The sequence below is a fragment of the Endocarpon pusillum genome (genome assembly GCF_000464535.1).
Source record: "Endocarpon pusillum Z07020 unplaced genomic scaffold scaffold7183, whole genome shotgun sequence".
Taxonomy (NCBI): domain Eukaryota; kingdom Fungi; phylum Ascomycota; class Eurotiomycetes; order Verrucariales; family Verrucariaceae; genus Endocarpon; species Endocarpon pusillum.
In genome coordinates, this window is record NW_006916638.1 from 38,059 (window position 1) to 59,661 (window position 21,603).

Consider the following 21,603-nt stretch of genomic DNA (forward strand, 5'->3'; position numbering starts at 1 on the left):
AACCACACCATAGACGCTACTCATGAGATCGGTCATAAATTAAAACATCCAACTACTCCTGCTGTCGCTTCCCACCTGCAGCCTTGAATGCTGCCCCTCGACGACTACTTCTGGTGGTAGGTTTGACTGCATGCTTCCGCTTCTTCTGTCCGCTCGCTTTTGTATTGTGAGCGCCTGCTGTGGTAGCCCGATAACCTTCAAAAACAAAGCGTTTGGCCTTACTCGACTGCTCGCTATTCTCTCCTTTTGTCTCTCCTTTGGCTTGCAAGGCCTTGCCGTTGCCCCGAGGATCCCATTTGACACCAGGTCTTTCTGAGCGCGTGCTTCTGTCTTTCGATTGATGCGCAGGCTTCCGTCCCTCCTTGGGTTTCCGAGCCCTGGTGACTCTGAGCTTTCGAGGCAAAAGAGGTGGAAACTTTTTGTCGTTGTATAGCAAAGCCGCTTCGACGCTATTTGCGTCATGGTATTGCACGTATGCGATGCCCTTTCCGACACGAGTAGACTTGTCCCTGATTACTCGCACGCTCTCGATCTTTCCAGCGTTGCTGAAACTTCGCCACAGTCCTTCCTCCACATCAGCCGGATGCTTTCCTCTTCCCTTGCGTTCCTTAACCCCGCTAGCGGTCTCGGTTTCGACAATCTCCTCATCAACAAAGCCAAGATTGCCGACGAAGACGCAACGTCTATGATCGATCTCTGCGGGACGAGAGACATGATCGGCACGCAGGTGTCTGTCAAGCACGATGGTACCGTTTAATGAAGTGGCCGCCTTCTTGGCCGCCATCTGAGTTGTATACACGACATATGCATGGGTGGAATGAGTGGTCTCTTCCATCAGCTCCTTTTTGGCGTAGGCAGCTCTTTTCGGTCCCACTCCAGAGATAAAAGCGGTTGACCTGAACCGCAGCGATTCTACCTTGTGCGGTACCCCCACAGATGGCAGCTGAGGGAGACAGGATGACAAATGGTTCAGCAACAATTTCTTTGCAGATTTTGACTTGATTGCCTCGATCGAGACATTGCCCAAGAAGACAGTCCTATCAGACTTGTCTATTGAACTGCCGTCGACTACGCCACCTAGCGATTCGTGTCGTGGGAAATGATCATTGTCTTCTGGTTCAAGGCCTTCTGAGGCAACCTGCTCCGATGGATCTTTAGGTCCCACCGTATTTGTGGCAGATGATGATACTGGCCGTCTAATAACATCTATTTCGCTTTGAAATCGGGCTTCTTGATGAGCAAGGCGTCTCATGAAAGATTCTTCGACATCATCAGCTAGTACCATTCGCCTCCGCTTCCTCGATGGCAAGGGAAGGGTGTCTTCATCTATGTCCGAAGGTGTTGAACTGGCGGCCTGGTGATCTGGTGGAAATTCTGCTCGAAACAACTCTGACCTCGAAGGATATTCATCTTCCCCACCTTTTATATCTTTGGGGATGGCTACGGTATCTGGCCGTGAAGAATTCGAATCCTGCAATTTCCTAGCCTTGCGAACGGGCGGAACGTTGACGGGTCCGGACTGCCATCATTAGTCAATAATATAGCGTTCAGAAAGACTTCTCACGAACGCTGGTAGCAAACAAGGAGGTAAGGGTGGCATCTAATGCTGAAGATGGAGCTGTAAGGGTATTGTCTGCAGATCGCGATGGATCCGCCGAAGAGTCCGGAGCCACCTCGAGCTTCTTCCCCATGTTCTTCTCCCTTTAATCATTCCATCCAGTTTGGTGCTCTTTGTCAATGGTGTTCCAATTCACAATTCCGAAGCTTTGCTGGCACTTCGCTCTGGCCTGCGCAGAAAATTGTTACTTTTTGGAGAAGCTGGCGGATGCGGGGGGGGGCGACAGACTAACTTAGCGTCTTCCTAACACAATTGGCTGCGGTCAGTAAGTTAGCGCAGATGACCGCGCCCGATAACGTACCTGGCGTCGGATCCTGGGCTCCGTGGGTAGGGAATCAGCAGCTCGACCATCTCTTCTCCCCAAGACATATCTTTTCCTTTCATTACCTTGAAAACAAGAGATCGCAGGCGTCAGCTGAAAATTGATACAATAATCTTCCATCACCCGTCAAAAACCTCGCCATAGTTTTCATTCTCAGAAATCCGAGCCCGGAGTCTAGTCAACTGCTCTCCACAACCAAGCGCCTACCTCAATCGCTACTCTTCCCGTTGCTTTGCCTTTATATATTCTTCTGTGATATTTGAGCATCATTCGGATTGCTCGACCGCCCCCTTTCAGGTGAAGAGCCCCTCAGACGATTGATTCGAAGCGTTGCCGATCTGTCGCATCCCACAGAGCGCAAACTCCTCTACTTTTTGAGCCAGCATTTATCGCGAAGGAGTACACCTTTAATCAACTTCATGTTAGTAGCCCTATAATGCCTCTTCCTGTCGTGCGAGGTTGCCTGGCCGATTTGATACTTCTCAGCCCTTGTCTTTTGGAGAAGTCGCAGCTAACTTTGATCTGCATCTAGAGCGTGCTTCCCAATGTAATACATATCAATCGCCAGTGATCACAATACAGATCAAGCCACGCTAAATCCTCCTCGGAATCCCCAAATCTCCAAAGCGATGGTCGAGGAAAATGGTGAAGAATCTACACAACTCGATAAAATGGAGGCGCTGGGCCATCCAATTTCCAATAACCAGCCTGAATATGCAAACACCAGGGATCTACTCGACGAGGGCCGCTCGAGTAGTCTCAGTGACCTTGAAGATGGGGTAGAAGAAGTTGACTTGGTCTTGGGCAATTCCCCAGTTGCGAGGCACATCGAAGCAGATTCGGAAGCGGAGACGGAGCGTCTTGAGAACTCGCCCAATAAGAACCTAAATCATAACGGTATTGTGATCGGTCACCTACCATATACACAAAGCCCAAGCAAGCTTGCCCAATCGGCACTGCCGCAGGCTGCTGAACAAGAGCTTTTTAGCGATAGTGGTGTCTCTTCGCCAGGCACATCGGATGAAGATCTTGAAAGTGAACTGCGCTCAGAAAACACTGCAGCCTCAGATACCGGAGTCGGTGTTGAAGCCGCGCAGATTCGAGGCAGCTCACCCAGGAAGCGCAAGCATTTGGAAATGGAGGATGACAGCGGCAGTGAAGCAGATGCAGAAGAGGTGCGGCGCCTGCGACGGCGCACTGAGTCAATGAGGAGCGAGGCAGATGAGGAGACAGAGCCGGGTCTAAGTCGAGAGCCAACTATCGAACCCATGGGCGGTGTACCGAACGACCAAGACTTGCAGGAAGATACCTCCAACGTCCTGCGGATTGCACAAGACCATCTCAACCCAAAAGGCTTGACAGATTCGAACGCAAAGCATAGTACATCAATAGGCCGCGGGACACTAAAAGACATAACTGAAGAGGGAGAGCACCTCGGCAAGGTTACAGAGCTGGGCGTGGACGAAACTCGTGTTGGATCTGATGAGGAAGAGCGTGTTGAAGGCGAGGATGAAGACGTAGAAGCTGTAGCAAGGGATGAAGAAGAGTGTAATGTTACTATTCTGCACATCATGAAGGATGCTGACAATCCGCAGACGCAAAGAAGATGGCCGCGATGGACTCCTTGGCCGCCTTGGAGAAGCATTTTGCTGCTTTACGAGACCGGTTCGTTCGGACGCCGTGTCAGTATGCTTCCAGCTTGGCTGACGATTTTTAGCCTTTACGATGAGCGAATAGTCACACTGAACGAGGAACTGGCTCAGCTTTCTGCACCAAAACCCTCACATCCCGAATTTCTTCGACAGATTGAGTGCATCAGAAAATATCGCGACGAGAAATTTGATCTGGAACAGAAGCTCTTGGTTTACAAAATCAAATCTTTGAAGACAAAAAGCGTCGCGCAAAGGAGTCAAATACATAGTGCGTATTTTCAGACTGTCAGAGATGTGCGAGAAAAGCATCTGGACCGAATTGGCGAACAATTGAGTAGGGTTCGACGAGATCACGTCAAGACGGATGAGAAGATTCCCAGTTATTCGATTCCCTTCCCAAGCCGGAGGTCCACTCAGATCACACAGCAGTCGTCCTACAACAAAGAAGTCTCGATACTCTCAGGGGTTGCCAAGTATGTAGGCTTTCCTGCTGCGCCAAGTGTGAAAGCCGCACTTCAAGCTGAGATGGACGAAGACATGGAGAAGATGGGGGTAAGTCTACGGCAAAATATCCTGGTTCTCTCGGGTCGACTAAAAGCTGGCAGATCTCGTTGAACCACATCAGGAACAACAAGCCGACACAATCAAAATTGTCTCGGAGTGCCTTCGCGTCGACCATGTCTCGTCCGGCAGCTGAAGAACAGTTTTTGGAGCAGAATCCATGGGCCAATCCGCAGCATCCTGTGCATCAGCAACAGCACACAGGGCGTCTATCTCGCCGTGTCTCTGATCAAACTCAAATAGCAGATGCGATCATCACACCAGCCACACAGAAAAGCTTGGTAGATCTAGATAGACCAGCGGGTTCTGCTTCTACCATTCCCGAGCATCTATCGGCACAAGCTTCGTCAGCCTCTGCCAGACCATACGATCATGATGGAAGGGTACAGCAACAACCGACAGAATTCAGAGCTACTGCCGCCGATCCACATTCGCCCGCGGCGGATGAAAAGCCACCACAGCCGAGACACCGACCACAGTCACTCTCTCCCATCGAAGCAAGGAAGCACAACGCTGGCGCATATGACGCCACACCAAGCAAGCGAAACTCCATCGGCGGTGCAGCGACGGCGACGGGCAGTGGAGGCGCTGCTTCTCAACCATACAAACCATCTCGTATAGCGTTGTTCAGCACCCCGAGTCGACCAGAATCGTTGGTCCATAACGGTTCGTCCAATAACGAGATGGGTGCCCGCCATGCCACATCTTCTCCCATCACATTGCACCAACATGCTAGAGAGAATAACCTGACATCAACCACAGCATTAAGCAGAATAGGTGCACGGTAAGGATTATCCTGCAAACTCGGTTGCACTGTATTCTAGAACCAGGCGCTCAGGGTATAATGCTCAGGTTGGCATCTTGTCCACGGGATTCAAGGGTGCGCCCCATTCCTTTGCGTTACTGGGTACATGATCTGGGTTGCCAATTAGATGGACACAACGACATGTAGTGCGCTTAATGAAAGGCCTCCCCAGACCAACATCAAATCAATAACTTAGTCTATGGATGTAGCGCAAGCGTCTGATTCAAAGCCTTTGATCAGAATTTAATTTGGCAATCCTAGAAGAGCGTTTTCTCAGTTGATGTTCGTAGTTGAGCATGCCGGGAGCCTAGCCGTGTAGCATTGGAAACAACGTTTGGACATTTTTTCAGTCCACGCCCTGAGTCGCGGACAGACAGCCTCTCAGCCCCGACTGCAGTGCATCAAGCGGGGAGCAAAACTGGCTCAACGCGGGAGGAACGCGCAGATATATCTCACAATTGCGCCCTCATCGGGCCTGGATTTTCAGCTGGCCCACCTGTCGATGCACTCTAGAGAGGAGGCCGAACTTGGAAACAGTGCTGGTGAACTCCGATCTCATCAGAAAGCTCCCAATTGGCAGACATTCCTGGATGTTCTCCTTGAAGCCTCTATCCATATCAACCCCCAACTTCACTCATGCTCTCGACTGCAGCCTTAGATTCGTGAGGATATGAAGAAAGCGAGTCGATCTATGAAGCGGTCCCATTGACAGCCACGTTGGGAGTTTTCGCAGGTTGAAGCGGTGCATCAGGAACTTTGACATCCTCGAAATTATCTTGACCGACAGCGTGGATCGTAAAGGCATCTGGTTATTCGATCAGCAAAACGTCAGAGACGGCTTTCATGATGGTCGTACAAACACCGAGCGCGAAGGAGAAGATAGCAGCGCCTGTCGCCATATTCTTGAAGAGATAAAGGTCTTCGGGCTCTTATGAGCGCTGCGCTTTGTCGATAGTCGGACTCGTAATATGACGATCGCTTTAATCTGGGGGATATTGTTACAATGGTCCTGTATTCGAGAAGACAGGCAGTGCTTACATGGGCATCCTGGCGACCTTGAAGCAGTTCGTCGGACGGATGGTAGAATTGAAGTTGATGATGCTTTGCCTACCAAGCTTGTGAAGAAGCACTGCATGGGTCCGAAGCTTGGCGCCAAATTTTATGGCACTTCTCAGATTCCTGCTATGCTACACAGCCATTTAATAGGGGATAGGGCGCCCATTTCGCTCGTTTAGGGCAGCTACTCTATCTGGCATTGTTGAGATAGCCTTATTAATCTCATCCAGAGTGATTTTATCCCACTCCTCCTCAATAGCCCTGCGCAGAATGGCTTCTTCGAAGATGACCCCCCTAGACTTCAAACGCTGCTTTATTATCCTCCAAATAGTCTCAATTGGATTGAGATCTGGCGAATTAGCAGGATTCATTTCTCATTAGTGTCCTGGCGAATAACCTGCGATATTGTTATAACGTTTTAATTTGAATTGGGTCTTTGATAGGGCATTTCGTGCTTCAAGCCCTGGTCGACGATGAATTCGAGCCTGTCGTTGCAAGCAAGTGGCAAAATGAGACTCGTCACACCATCTATACTTCTTGAATTGATCTAATTGCTAATATCGACGCTCAAATCCCCATATAATTCGGGCATCAATATGCGCTTGTAAAAGCATTTTTTTCTGCGCCGCCATATAGGTCCCTACGCCAAAATCCTTCATATTTCGTTGAATTACACGTTCAGAGCCATTTTCTATACCAATTGTCTTTGCCACCTTAAAGTGACTTGACGAAGCAAAGCCAAAATTTGCGTCTTCAACAGCTTCAATTGCTTCGCACTCATATAGAGCAAGTATCTTTTTGCGACCTCAATTATGGACATTTTCGCTACGGCGCGCAGTTCCTTCTTTAAGGATTGGAAAGCCAGTTCGTCTGGCTACATTGTGTATCTTAAATAGCTCTGTACGAGGCAATTTGCCAGCTGTGTGGCGTGCGTCAGCAAGAAGGCGCGCACAGCGCGGCGTATCGAGCATCGTTTTTGGCGTTCGCAAAGGTGCAGGAGAAGGAGGATCTATCGAATTTGACTTTCGGCAGACGCGTCGTCTATTTCCCCGTTCAGAATCCATTGTTCCCTTAATTTGAGTGAGTATTAGTAGAGAAATAGGGGAATGAAGAAGGGGGGGGAGGAAGGGGATCTGAGAAGTGCCATAAATTTTGGCGCCAAGCTTCGGTCCGAAGGTCCGATGGTCTTACAGGCGGACCGTAATCTCTAAAGTAATGGCCGCTTTCTGCAGCACCATGCGTGAGGAATCGGCCATGCGTTCTTCTACTTCACTTCGACTCCTCCGCATCTCCCAGCGCAAAGCATCTGTCTGCACCGTTCTTCTTCTAAGTCGCGTTGACTCTGTTTTCCTAGTAGACTCCTGGCCAGCTCGTGTCCCGCCCATGCTTCGCGGCAGTGATACAATACCATACCACCTCGACACCTCCTATTCTCGTAGATACCTTTTCCATTCTGCTCGTCCGCCTGTGAGCGCGCCCCAACATGGCGCAGGCAAGCACCTCGCCTGCCGATATATTGCCTCAACTCGAGGCGGCGCGTAAACTTGTCCTCGGCGATGCTCACTTCTACTCCCAAATCGTTCCTGGCATACTTCCCATAGTCGGTTCTACAGCGGCTGTTGAGGTTCGAAGATGGGGAGCGGAGTTTCTAGCAGAGACCTTTGCGACGCCGGCACTTGCAGACGTGCAGAAGGAAGAGATATGTCTCGATGTTGTCACCTTCATACGGGGCATCTTGGAGTCTCCTGCGGAAGATGTCATCGTTGTCAGAAGCGCTATCCAAGCCGTTGCCAGCTTCTACACTCTACTTTTCAGAGCAATGTACGTATTCCAGCCTGGCAAGCTCCCACTAAGTGTAGTTCTCCTTGCTGAAGGCGCCCTGGGGTGAAGGCGATTGACCATTCTGAGCTTGATTACTGTGTCTAACATATGATGCTCTGTACAGCGTAACGCGGTCGGATGACTTCTTCACCAAGAAGGCGATCTCTTCCAAAGCAAATGCCTGGCAAACGATGACTGCGATCAAATCAAACATTTTCAAGCGGATGGACTCTGCCCCTACCAGTGTGCGCGTCTGTGCCATCAAATTCGTCCAGAAAGTCGTCCAAGTCCAGACGCCTGGTGGGATTGCCGATCCAAGGGTACGCTGCGATTGTCAATCCGTAGACGAGGGAGTCAACATCAGTGCTGACCATTGGTAGCGCCCCGAAAAAAATGAGACGTCTATCACAATCGTGCCTCGTAACGACCGCATACTATCCATTCCCATCCTCGAAGCCGAAGCATCCGGCTTGTTAGATCGACTTCTCAACGTATTCCAGGAGAATTCGAGGTGAGTCAACATCGCACACGGAACGCGAGATTTTGCTGATAGCAGAAGTGATCCCATCCTCGTGGACGCCACGCTCAATTGCACGTCTATCTTAATCCGTAGCCGATCGGCCATTGCAAACAAGATCATCACTGCTATCCTCAACTTCAACCCCTTGAAGCTGGCGAATTCTCCCATGACGTTGCGCTCCAAGGTAATCGCACGGTCTCTAGAGCGAACCACACGAGCACTGTTGAAGAACATCAACAAGAACAACCCCAACGGAGTTCTCGCCCCCAAGATCGATGCATATCTGGTTCGACTCAACCAATCCCGCGCTGCGGTCTTTGCGGATAGTCAATCCCTCAAACGACCTGCTCCTCCCGAGGCTCCAGATGGCCTTGCAACGAAACGGGCCAGGCTTGATGGAGCCCCACGATTTCCTCCTATGCCTCCACCTCCTAACTCCTTTGCTCAGCTTTTCACTCTGACAGAAGATGCTGCTTTTATGAACTTTGATGTGCAGATTCTGACTGAAGAAATGGTTAGAATGATCACACACCTTACACTTCACCATCTTGACCCTGATGCCTTGAATGAGGCTATTGGAGCGGTCAGAGAGAGATATGCATACCTCCAGAAAATACAACAACCGACTCCTCTACCAGACATACCCATGGCAGGTCCCACGGGCGTGGACGACGAAGATGACTACGACCCTGAATATGATCCAGGAGATCATACTGTAGATGCTCCCGCCGCGGTCACTGCACAGACTCTACATGGTCTCGTCCAGCCTGATATCACCTTGGGACCATTTGAGCTACCAAAACCTCCTCCACTCAGCGAGCTCGAAACCGCTCAATTGGCTAAGCAGACGGTCGACCGAATATTTGGGCAGGTGGCCTCTCTCGATATGGCACCACCTGCATCCTTGCGTCAGAGACTCGGTTTGAACAGACTCGCTGCTAGCACCAACGATCGCGACGCGTGGGTGACAATGCTCACTCGCCTTGCCACCCGCGCCCCCTGCGGGCTGGATGATCTTGTCAAGGCTGAGATGGGAGCGGAGGACGACGGGCGCGTAGTGAAGCGTGAACCAGCTGCTTTGCAGCCTGATGTTGACAGTCCCTCTCTTGCAAACGGCATCCGACAGACACTATACTTATACGTCCTTGAGGACTTTCGGTCTCGCCTGCCCATTGCCATCTCGTGGCTAAACGAGGAATGGTATAACGATCGCTTACGCGTAAAAGAGTCTGGCGCTGCCGCGGCCTCCAACCAGACTCCTTACAGGGTCTGGACACTTCGTCTGCTTGACGCCCTCCTTCCCTACCTCGACGCGCGTGATAATCGGCTACTAATCCGATTTCTCTCAGAGATTCCTGCGATTCACTCTGATGTCTTGGAACGCATAAAGAGTCTGGCCAAAGACCCAGAGAGGGTCAATATGTGCATTATGGCGTTGCAGTATCTGATTCTGTTGCGGCCACCAGTTAGAGAGTTGGTGATCGACACGGTAGAGAATATCTGGCGGGATAAAGAAGAGTATGAGGAGGCGAACGCAGCGGCGAGAAAGGTGTTGAGCAAATGGCGGCCAAGCTCATTAGAACAGAATGTGAAGGTAGAGGGTCTGGAGGAAATCGAAAGCCGGAACAGAGAAGATGGGAGTGGGGAAGCGAGCAATGGGACGGATGGGGCAGTAAAGAAGGATATGGGCATCAATAGGTTGCTGAACGGGGATGCGCACGAAGCGAAGATGCCGAATATCCCTGGAGTCGCAGATCACCGGATGAAAGCTGCAGCGCAGACTCCAATGGCGGATGGATGAGTTGGGCAGATTTGGCAACGAGTCGAGATCAGCATTGCCTTGTCCTCTCAAGCTGGGACGGGGAATGAAAATCAATCCGCCACAAACATATAACATAGAGAGGCATTGTGTCAGAAGCATTGCTTTATGTGCCACCGGCTCTCCGCATCTTGAGCTCCTTTGCCAACTCTTCCTGGTCAAAAAGCTAGCAATCGCAGAGGACGATGTACCATCAAGAATGCTGGATACTATCATAGGTAGATAGGTGCCTGAGCTGTATTTACTGATGATTATGGGTGGGGAATCGTGCTACGATATTATTGCCACGAGATTACTTGCTAAGCGGGTTTCTCAACGAGGCAACAGAGCCCGCGATGCCCTTTTCTGTTGTTCCCTATCAAGTAACTGCTTCGTGTAACAACCCCCCCTTTCCCCCCCAAATAGCCAAGCAGGTCTCACAGTTCCCTCGACACCGGCAAGGGCAATGTAGGGCAATAGATTGTCCATGTTGCAGAAGACACGTCTTCAGCCATCTCAAGTCTCAAGACCGTGCTGCAATACAGCCTACATATAACAAAAACGCAACAACCGCCGCAGTAGCTTCGCTCAAGATAACTGGAATGAAGACATCCCCCTACTCCCGTCTCCTTTAATACACATATGTTTCCTCAAGATAAAACTTGAGTATGTACTTATCCACTCCGCGAGCAACCGGCCCCCCCCCCCCCGTCAGCGGTGTCGGATCTTGGGTCGTTCGATGTTGCGATAAGTTTTGAAACTTATATCAAATAACCTCCTACATCTCTCCTTTGAGAGAGTTACACCACTAAGAAAATAGGGCTGATGCAAAATATCCCCCCGGAGTTATGTTCCCCCAGACGTCCTTTCAATAAAGAGAATTGTTGCCAGAAAGAAGTTCTCCAAATGATCGATCTTGTTTGAGCTTTGAATTTTGGTCAATATACGCCCAATTCGAGGGCCATCGCCCCAGCGCGCAGTGGGGATCGATCCCAGACTATGTCCGAGACAAGGAAATTACAACATCCGCGCAAAGACCACTGAGGCAGAAGGCCCCCTTTTCCGAATTCCGTCGGGACGGACTCTGAGAGACAGACAAGGAGAGAAGGGCGTCCCACACCTTTCCAGCTAAAACAGTCCAATCTGGAATCGATAAGTAAGACGGAGGTTTTTGTCCCGAGTATGAGCGTTTTTCTCTTTTCGTTGATGAAAAAAAAGCGCCATCCTTCCGGGCTATTTTGAGGCGAAATCATCTTCCCGGGCATAGTTGTCGTGACAGAGCAAAACAGATAGCAGTTTCGCAGGCGTTCAAGATGTAGTGGATATGGCCATGAAGGTCAGAGTGGGCGAGAGTTGGATCAGCTACCTTGGGTAGATGGACGGAAAAGCCAGTGTTGCAATTGGTAGACAGGGGAGCAAGCGAGCAATGCATCGGATCCTCAGGCTGTGAAGGAGCTCGATTGACATAGGATGGATGAAAGACTCTGTCTTGGCACAATCACAGGTCAGGATAATGTTGATGTGCTCAGGTATTGACAGACTGAAAGGGAAACTTCCATGGTTGAGTAGTTGGTTCGATTACAAATCGAGAACGTATATTTATGGGGCTGCTAACCATTTTCTCCGGTTCCTCTCATCATCTTTCACACCCAGGTACTGGACAAGTAGCATGTCCATCGCCATAATGACTGCCTTCGTACCGTAAACCTCAATAGTTCCTATTTCTGGGCACGTACTCACCCTGCTGGTGACCCATCCCACTTCGATCGTGATGGTTGTTATTATCTATAGACGCGTCAAGATTGCCACCAACACCGGCCAAGTTCCTGATCGCTCCCTTCAGCCCGCCTTGATTGGAGGAGGTGGTTCCCGCATCCGCTGATAGAGGACCGCTCGCGTCGGCAGATCCTTCTGGAACCATACCACCAGAGACCTTAGCACTAGCAGTGGCGTTCGAGATGTTTCCTGTAAAAGAAGATTGGTTAGCAGTTATCGTAATCTTAGAGAGGGTGGGCTCAGGAGCTGTGCTGACCAGATGTATGTTTGGCGTGTTTACCTTCCAGAGCACCTGCCGGACCACCAGTGGCATGAGCATGACTAGATATCTCTTGGGGCATGATTTTGGTATTGGGATTGCCTATGCTTTGGTTGGTGTCTTGCCCCATGCTAGTATTTCGAGAGCCATCCATGTCAGAATCAGTGCGGGGATCGAGCTTGTTCATGAGGTGCGATTTATGAGGACCATTATTCGCTGTTTCACCGTAGCTGTTGCCGTAGGTGTTAGCGGTGTTAGCATTCGTGTATGTGCCAGTACTACTGCCATAGTCGCCTCGAAAATTGTCCGAGCCAACACGCGGATCCAGCTTGTTGGCTAGATTGGAGCTGTGCGGTCTGGTCGTCGTGGAACCTGTATTGCCATAGCCCGCACTGGTGGTATTGCTGCCGTAATAGCCAGAGGAACTGCTATAGTTACCAGTAGTATCGCCATGGTTGCCCCGGAAGTTGTCAGAATCGACCCGAGGATCTACTTTGTTGGCAAAGTTGGAGCTGTGTGGTCCGCTCGCAAAATTGGCAGCGCCATAGCCAGTATTTGGGGACGGATTACTGTAGCCGGAATTATGTTGCGTAGTCTAACCAGAGTCCCGGCTCATACGCGTGGTATTGCGGTCCGTTTCGGAGTCAACGCGAGGATACATCTAAAAGAGGGTCAGTCGGAATTAATTGTCAAGGACTATCTCCAGGTTAAGGAAACAGACCTTGTTCGCCAGGCTGGAATCATGAGGCCCAACATTGGTAGATCCTGCACTGCGTCCAGCGATCCCACTACCATAGTCGGTGGTGTCACCATGACCATTGCTGCTGGTGCCGTAGCCCGTGTTGTCATGTCGAGCACTTGTGCCGAGCGCTCCACCGCCATTGCGACCAGTGTCGCTTGGCTGGTGTCGAGTGGTGGTATCAACGCGAGGATCGAGTTTGTTTAGCAACGAGGATTTGTGAGGTCCACGCCCGCTGTCAGTGTTGCCAGAACCGGTGCCATAAGACGCGCTCGCATCGTTGTAGTTTGTGGAATTGTCGCCGTTGTTGGCGTTGGTCTCGTGATGAGGTTTTCTGCTAAACATGTTGGTTGAACTGCGAGAGCGGTGTACTTCAGTTGAAGGTGGTGATCAATTTTGGTCTTCGCCTGTTGTAATATTGGTTGACTAATGTGGCAGCAGTGGCATTTGTATGTTTGTACTGCACTCGCAGACATCTGTTTAAGCAAGATAGCTATCTCAGACTGAGGGCTAACGCGTCATCAGAGGGGGTCCGGTATCTGCATGGTGTGCAGGTTTCCAAGGCATTGACGGCCATATAATAGGACGAAACCTGATGTACAACCAGATCGTGCTTCAACCAGTCAAGACGAGTGGCAGAGCAGAGACCGACAGAGTGAAAGTACATATTGAAACAACTGTAAACTGGGCTGCCTGGAACGATGCCATAGGAGAGTGTCGGTCTTTGAATACCCCTTCACCAACAGTAGTACAAGACTCACACGGATGCATAATCATAGGTACGGAGCCTGGACAAAAGATCAATTCTCTGGGCAAGTCTAGCTCATCTTGTGCGGTTGCTGTGTGCAAATCTTTTTCCTCCCTGGGCGAAACATCGTTGCCATTTTAGATATGGTATGGCGATATGCTCGCTCCAAACCTTTGCGAGTTGGCCAACACTGCAAGCACAGGGGCTTCAGCATGATGTTTTACGTCACGTCAGATCAAACTCGGAAGCAAGTCCCAGCGCCAGCCGCAGCCGCGCAAAAATGAGTGGCATGAGTGGCATGAGTGGCAGAAGAAGAAGCACGCTGCACAAAGAAAAAATGGTGTGTCTGGCAGAATACAAAGCAATGAGTGAAGCTCGCTGTTACGGTGGACAATCGCTGTGCTCAGGCATCTATGTGCAATAGAACATCCTCCTCCCGCGAAGACAAACGCCGATCTGCTGACATCCAGTCAAATCAGATATCTTAAACACCCCAGCGCCTTGCATCAAAAGGACAGACAAAAAAGAGCCCTGTTTTTTTCTTATTTGGCAGCTCGCCATCGGTAGGTCATAAGAGTAGACGGGGATCAAATATAAACAAGAAGTTGAGAATTTGGGGGGACCGGGAAAGTTCTACGCTGTACGCTGATGCAAGTCAAGAATGGCTGAGTGGACTGCCTTGCGGTCTCGGCGTAGGCTGTTCTTCCAAGTCAACAGTCTTCTTCGGCATTGGAGTAACGTCTCCGTCGCCCACTCGTTCCGCATTCGCATCCATCTCAAACATTTTGACTTCCATTCCCGGCTGTTGGGGGAAGATGACGGGAGGAGTTATGTGACCTCGACTTTGCGGTCGTTTTTCATCAAATACCGGCTCGGGATCTGGATGGGCATGGTAGCTATTAGCCCTATTCAGCTTTCGTGGCTGGCTAGCCACCAAAGATGCCGGTGATTCGTATTCTTCGGGTATCTTAAGCTCTTCCATCCTCCGCTCCAGTATCTCCAAAGAAGACCTCGAAGCTTCCAGCTCAGCCGCTTTGCCATCTTCAATGGTCGAAATAACGCTGCCTCGACTGTTGGTCCGCATCATCTCATGCCCCAACTTCGAAGCTTGACGCACTTGCTTCCCATGTGGCGACTTGGCGCGTACCTGCACATCCCCAAGTTCGTCATCCTCATCGTCACCAGACTCAGCGCCCAGTTCGTAGCCATGCCTTTCGCGCGATGCTCGCTTTGCTGTCAGTCCTTCTTGTGACACTTGTCGGCGAGGAGTCTGAAGGCCCGGATATGTGAGGGACTCTTGCGCCGCAGGAGCAGACTCTGTATGAACGAGATGTGGGAATCCACTCATGATGTAAGGCTTCTTTTCCGTGACAATGTCCTCTGAAATCCCAAGACCACCCTTGACCGGCCATTCGTCTGTTGGCTTCTTGACAATGACCGCTCCTGGTTCCCCTTTGACCGGTTCCATGTCCCCAAAGAAGCTACTGCTGCTGATAGAGTCCTCTCTGCTCGAACCCCTGCAAGAGGAGTCCGGCATGGTTGGCGCCGTTGAGGCTGTAGAGGTTGGACTATCCTGCATGGTCTGGGTCTCTTGTCGGAGGTTAGAGCGTGGTATCGACAGCGGCATGGACGGTTTGAAGTCCTTGGGTGGTAGCTTCCAGGCGCAAAATTTGCAAAGGGCTTCGGTAAGTTTGGTCAGAGTTGGTGGCTTCTGAACAAGACTGTCAAACTGATGTGTTTCAGGCAACTCTTTCAGATAGCCAGTGACGGCAACGATAGGTGTATGGGTGTTTGCATTTTTCGTGTCACGAATCATGCGGGCGAGGTCCGCACCATTTATCAGCGGCAACTTGTATTCCATAAAGATGATGTCAAATTGAATCTGGCTAACAGCAAGGCGCATAGCTTCAGATCCAGTCGAGGCAGTAATGGTTCGGCAACGCAGCTTTTCAAACAGCCTCTCCATAACCATTTTCGAGACGGGGTGATCTTCACAGATCAACACATCTAAAGGTCGATAGACAGGGCCATCCACCAGGTTGAACTGTGACATCCTGCGAGAGCTCTGCCGTCGCCGTTGCATCTTGTACAGAGCTTTCGACTGCGATCCCTCGTTGTCCGAGGAAGACGGGGAGATGTCTTGCACAAACAACTGACTCCTACGCTTGTGATGACCCGGTATGAAGGTTTCGCGAGGAGATTCGGCACCGTCCTGTGAGCCTACTGTCTGCGATCTGACACGGTTGGGCATGCTACTCTGCCGTTGCGCACTTGGCACCTTGGCAGGAGATACAACAGGAAGCCGCATGTTCTTGATGGGTGATGACGCGGCAGACGGCGCTTTTGCGACAGTTTCGCGAGGGAGATCGAAAAAGCTGCCTGGTTGAAGGGAACCGCTGGATTGCGAGGAGCCAGAGGTCTTCCTCCGTTCATGATTTTGACCTGTAGAGAATTGCACGAGTAAAGGTGAGGAGGGCTGAGAAGGACGACTTGGTGAGGAGTTGGATCCAGGTGGACCGGAAGGTGATGCCGACCGAAGCCCTTTGCTCATGGACAGAGTCCTTTTCAACGGCCCAGGAAGCAGAGGGCTACCTTCTAATGATGGTCCCGGAGAGCTGGTGACGGGTGTGTTGCTGGTAGTAACGGCTGTTGAAGTTGAGCCTCTTGTTTGTGCATGCATTGCTTCAACCCTCATTTTGTTCACGATGTCTTTGTTAGCCTTCTCGAGAATAGGCAGATTCTTGTAAGTGAAATTCCCAAAATCATCAGCCACAGCTGGTTCACTCAATCGTCTGCTTCGCGAATCACGAGCAACGTGGGGAGGTATGTGAAGCGGCATAAGACCTCTCTTGAGAGTATTTACTTGAGACCTGACTCTCCCAAGTGCATCATGTGGCCTTTCAGAAAGTTCTGTCCCACCTGGTGTCATCCGGGGTGAAAGTTGTTCCTCAAGCTCTTCTGGGAATGACTGGAGAGTCGCTCCTCGAGCATCGAAATACTCCGTATCTTCGGGATTCTCTAGATTAGGAACAAATTGTGCCTCGTCCTCGAATAGTGTCGCCCAGTTGATATCAGAAAACCAGGGATGGCTCTTTATCTCTTCAGCGGAACTGGCATATTTCTCACTGGTGTTTGCCCCAAGTCTAGCACGCGGATCTAGTTGGATCAACTTGTTGACCAGATCTCTCGCTTCCTCTGAGACCGGCAGGTCTGGCTCTTCTGGCCACGCAATCCTGCGAGCCAGAATGTTTTCAAAAACCTTTTCGGGAGAATCAGCATTGAAAGGAGGGTACCCGAACAGAAACTCAAACAGGATACAGCCTATGGACCACCAATCACTCATTTCATCTTGACCCAATCCATTGATGGTCTCCGGCGCCAGATAATCAGGCGTACCGACAAATCGACGAGTGCTATCCTCTGGGTCGAAAAGCGCCATTGGAGGTGGCAACATAGACGGTGTGACTCCAGCAGGAGCCTGAGAAGAAACATTGCTCACAATTGTTTGCAAGGGATAAATATCAGGGGAGTTGCTGCCATGGCTGTTGGACTCTTCCTCAATTGGACCACCTCTCGATGCGGTGGGTGGAGCATGCATGTCAGCTGGATCGTGGATGGAAAAAGATCTGAAAGCGTGGTGGAGCTCATGGCTCAAAACACCGCCAGCATCACTCCGATGACCTGAGGTCTTTCTGGAGGATTGTCGGCTTAACGTATTCTCACGGCTTAGGTTGAAATAGGATGGCTGGTCCAGGCCACCTGCGAGTGCCGGCGTCAACAATGGTGTTTGGCTTGGTGAATGTGAACCTTGATAATCAAATGATGCTGACCTGGAAGTTGCAGTCGACTGAGCGCGCACAAACGGCCCTTGCTTGAGCAAATCTGGTGCAGATTCCGCGTTGTCTTTCAGCACCCTTTTCTGTCGCCCAACGAGACCCATCCGTGAGAGCCCAAAATCGGTCAGCTTCAGATGGCCTTTCGAATCAATCAGCAGGTTATCTGGCTTCAAGTCTCTGTGCACAATGCCCCGGCTGTGCAGATGCTCCACCCCCAATATGACTTCAGCAATATACTTTTTTGACCAATCTTCCGGGAGCCCCCCAAGGATCTTGATCAGAGAAGCGCAATCCCCCCCATTCAGATATTCCATTACCAGGTACAGATAGTCCTTGCTTGAAAATGTCCAGTAAAGCTTTGCGACAAAATCGCTTTCACCCTGCCACATCATAATAGCTCGTTCTGCCTTGACATTGGTCACCTGATTCTTTGCAACCATGTCAGCCTTCCGCAGGACTTTGATGGCAAAGTATTCCCCAGTCAATTTCTTCTTAGAGAGATAGACACTACCAAAAGCGCCCTTGCTGATTGGTTTGATGATTTCAAAGTCCTTGATGGATGGCGGCTGGACTCGTTGGGGAGGTTGAGCTATGGAGCCTATCTTGGGTGACAACGGTGGTCTCGCATCCGACGAATGCACTGATGACTGCCTCCTGTGGTGATGTGGATGGTGATGGGGTGGCATGTATTCACCTGTGGTCAGCAATGGCGAGACAACGGGCGACGGCGTACGTTCAGCACTAGGAATAGCACCAGGAACGCGAGGTTTAGACATTCGTAGCGGGGAAGAAGGAGGCGGAGGAACCTGGCCAGGTGATGGCTGCCGTCGTGGGGAGCCAGAGTTAAGACCATGGAGATGCAAACTTTTCCTCTTGCGATCTCGACAGCTTGGGGTGCGACTCAGGGTGTACTCCGAAGGAGACTCTGTTCGCAAATTTCCTGGTACGCCAGATGAGACCAAGCTACTGTCACTTTCATTGGCATCGCTCTCGAGGTACATGGAGTTTCGCATTGTTGATGGCTGATGATGGCCAAGCAGACCGCTTCGGTGTGACCGGGGTGTAGGGCATTCAAGCGGACTGCTTGAGCGAGTCGATATAGCAACAGAAGAAGATCGCCTTGGCAGTGAATGATCTTGGGATGGTACGTTCGAGCTACTCCTCAGCGCAGCTGCCATTGAGGACAGCTCTATGTTCGATTGTGAAGATCGTACGACGCCTTCTGGAGCAGGTGAAAGACACTCTTCTGTAACATCTGGGAGCGTTTGATTCTCCACCTCAGTCTCGCTTTCACTTGAAGAGGATAGTTCTTCACCAGCTGCAACCCTTTCAGCCTTTCTCAGTGCTTCGCCGATACAAGCGTCCACTTCAGCCAGGTATTCTTGCCGAATACGCTCCGCATACTCAATGATCGTGCGATGTCGGTGAACAGCTTCGATCTTTGCTTTAGCTAGCTTTTCGGTGTCCACGCTTAGGGCTGCTAAACCTATCTCGTGCTCCAAACTGCTAGGTGTCTGCCACTGAAGAATCTGCGAAATGCGCGACTCCGACTGAGGGGACTGGGTTCTGAATTCATCGCCGGGCTCATTCTTCGTCTCTTTGATAGCAGGAATGCTGATTTCAAGAGCCGTGTCACATAAATCTAGTATGAGCTCCACGATGCGCGCAAGTGGCCGTCTGACGGCGAAAGACCTCCCACGCGAGTGACCAAGGCCTGCTCCGGAGGGACTGCGAGATCTCAGAGGTGTTCCGGGATGCGACGTTGGGGCAGAAGACAGCCCAGACGACGGGCTCGAAGTAGGTCCAATAGGCATCCCTTTGTATTCTGGCGGTGGCACGACGACGGGGCTGCTCTCGCCGGATGAATTACGCGACTTGCGAGCTTCAAAGGCATCGAGTACTCTGACAATAGCATGGCGGTGTTCAACAAGGGCCTCTTGAGCCATCTGCACGTCCATTTCCGCTCGATGCTCTTGCACGCACAGATCAGAGTGCTTCTCGAACCACCAAGGGACAATGGTACGTTCACACACTCTGCACAATACGGGTAGAGGCGGTGGATGTTGGGCAGGGTCGTTGGCGCCGCTCTCTGCCAGCTCTGTCAAATATTTGGCCAGTAGCTCTGCGCCAACGCCGAGAGACTCGACAAGAAACCTTGGAAGGGCAATAGTGATGTGCACAGGCTCTGCAGCAGGTTGTAACATCCACATAGTCTAAGAAGTGTTAGTCGGAGAGCCAACAAAGGGGGTCGCCTTGGCTTACATGGCTCTCCCCTCCTGATATACGATCGTAGACCATGATCCCTTGACCCTCGAGCTCCAAGACGGATTTGTCTCCGTCTGCCTCTGCTCTCTGCTCAGAGGTGAGCATCGGCTCCAGGTCTGATGCTATGCCAACCCTGATTGCGAACCTGACAAATTGGCTTTTTGAGTCATCATTCTTGAGCGAGTTTATGGCCTCTGTGAAAGCTTCTGGCTTATCCAGGATGAACTTTGAAATAGGATTACCCTTGACCGCCTCCAGATCGGTGCCAACCACATCGGTCCACGAAGGACTGACCCATCGAATAATGCCGTCTAGGCCAAGATCCAAGATGATGTTCCTTGTCTGCTCTGCAGCTTCTTTCAGTTCTCGAGAACCTTCTTGGATATCTTCGCTAAAAGACCTCTCCATCCGGACCCGAGTAGTTAGAGACTCCCCAGCAGCCGCATTCTTCAAAGCTGTCACTGCAGGCGCGGCAAGGTGTAATTTTTCGGTTCCATCACTAGCCATGCTAAACAATAGCAGTGTTGGTGGCCGCCAGAGAAGTAGTCGATGAAAGTGTGGGTGGTTGCCACTTCAGGGCCAATTGACCCGCTGAAGGGGGTCCAGGCGTAGGTTTGATCAGCATGCCATGTTGTAGAAAGGATTGGAGAACCGCCTCTAATTGAAAGTGGTAGAGGAGGGAGGGTTGGCGGAAGAGTCGGCAAGCAGACTCGTAGGATAGTGGACAAAGAGGTCTTGACGATGAAAGCCGCCTCCTGCCGCCTCTTTTGGGAGCAAAGCGAGCCAACTACATGAATGATCTGAAGAGAAGTAAAGTCCTCGAAGGGCTTCTTTTCAACATAATCTGGGCCAGGTCAGGAGAAACGGTGGTCTTGAATCTGTCCTGCCGCGGGACATTTCTTTGCTGGAGCGCGTGAGTGGTGCGGTCAACTGAAGTGAGAGAAGTGAATGCAGCGGCCTCTAACTACGAAGCCTTTAGTTGAGCTAGCTTAACTAAACAGAAGCGGGGTCCTGCAGTGCCTTCTAACTGCTCATAGCTAAGTGCTGATTTCTCGCCTCGGGCTGCCCCCCCCAGATTGAAAGCATTCGGGGCATCTCTCCTCAGTCCCGCTAAACTAATACTAATTGGGTGGGATACTTGACCGTCCTGTTGTTATAAATGGGTGCGAACAGGGAGTTCCTCTATTCTTTCAGAATCTGCACCTGCACCTAAAACCAGAGATCCTAAATCAAGTAATCACTGCTATTGTTGGATCTTCAGACACAGCATTCAGCAGCCTGGCGGTTGAAAGAAAGAGCTACTCAAATCTATCCAACTACAACAAGGTCTCAAGATTTACCATTGGGCAGCACTACGGGCAGCACTACCCGCCAACGTTCCTCAACAGCTGATGGTTGTTTGTAGGCAAGACCCATAGTCCTGGAAACCATTTATTCATCCCAGATTGCAGTTTTCTACAAGGATTGTGGCGCAAGCGGGTGCGTAGGGTTCAATCATCACGCATTACCTTGCCGGCAGTGTCCATTGTTTAACCCTTGTATCCTCGAGTTTGAAAATAGACTGCGTGACGCACTTCACAAAAATTCAAAGGCGGGATAGCCAGAGCTTGAATTGCTCCGTACGAGGGGACGAGGTTGTGATCGACGATTATTTTCTCCCGTCCGAGGTCCCTGGCAGTCCCTTCCCCACAACTACTAGCTCGCATGTTGAGCTCCGGGTCTACAGGATCGCCCGTTGTCTGCTCTACATACGTCGTACGTTATAAAAGCGTCTCAGAAGCGGCTGCGCGCAGCACGACATTTCGACGTGCGAGACCAGTCGAATCG

The 21,603-nt window shown here is 50.9% G+C and overlaps 5 protein-coding genes across 5 annotated transcripts; 2 read left to right on the top strand and 3 right to left on the bottom strand.

Moving 5' to 3' along the window:
• Window positions 1–52: 52 nt before the first annotated feature.
• EPUS_05623 (uncharacterized protein) lies at window positions 53–1,691 on the bottom strand (the record flags this gene model as incomplete). The annotated part of the gene is made up of 2 exons (XM_007807644.1): window positions 53–1,519; window positions 1,569–1,691. 2 exons carry the CDS (start codon window positions 1,689–1,691, stop codon window positions 53–55), a joined length of 1,590 nt encoding a protein of 529 aa, XP_007805835.1.
• An 878-nt stretch (window positions 1,692–2,569) lies between these two features.
• On the top strand, window positions 2,570–4,941 carry EPUS_05624 (uncharacterized protein; the record flags this gene model as incomplete). The annotated part of the gene is made up of 4 exons (XM_007807645.1): window positions 2,570–3,488; window positions 3,536–3,605; window positions 3,658–4,144; window positions 4,198–4,941. The coding sequence occupies 4 exons, from the start codon at window positions 2,570–2,572 to the stop codon at window positions 4,939–4,941; spliced, it is 2,220 nt and encodes a 739-aa protein (XP_007805836.1).
• Window positions 4,942–7,497: 2,556 nt separating this feature from the next.
• On the top strand, window positions 7,498–10,156 carry EPUS_05625 (uncharacterized protein; the record flags this gene model as incomplete). The annotated part of the gene is made up of 4 exons (XM_007807646.1): window positions 7,498–7,835; window positions 7,960–8,155; window positions 8,216–8,346; window positions 8,395–10,156. 4 exons carry the CDS (start codon window positions 7,498–7,500, stop codon window positions 10,154–10,156), a joined length of 2,427 nt encoding a protein of 808 aa, XP_007805837.1.
• A 1,596-nt stretch (window positions 10,157–11,752) lies between these two features.
• Window positions 11,753–13,272, bottom strand: EPUS_05626 (uncharacterized protein; the record flags this gene model as incomplete). Its single annotated transcript, XM_007807647.1, has 4 exons — window positions 11,753–11,841; window positions 11,894–12,118; window positions 12,210–12,783; window positions 12,910–13,272. The coding sequence occupies 4 exons, from the start codon at window positions 13,270–13,272 to the stop codon at window positions 11,753–11,755; spliced, it is 1,251 nt and encodes a 416-aa protein (XP_007805838.1).
• Window positions 13,273–14,330: 1,058 nt separating this feature from the next.
• EPUS_05627 (uncharacterized protein) lies at window positions 14,331–20,283 on the bottom strand (the record flags this gene model as incomplete). The annotated part of the gene is made up of 2 exons (XM_007807648.1): window positions 14,331–19,724; window positions 19,774–20,283. The coding sequence occupies 2 exons, from the start codon at window positions 20,281–20,283 to the stop codon at window positions 14,331–14,333; spliced, it is 5,904 nt and encodes a 1,967-aa protein (XP_007805839.1).
• Window positions 20,284–21,603: the final 1,320 nt, after the last annotated feature.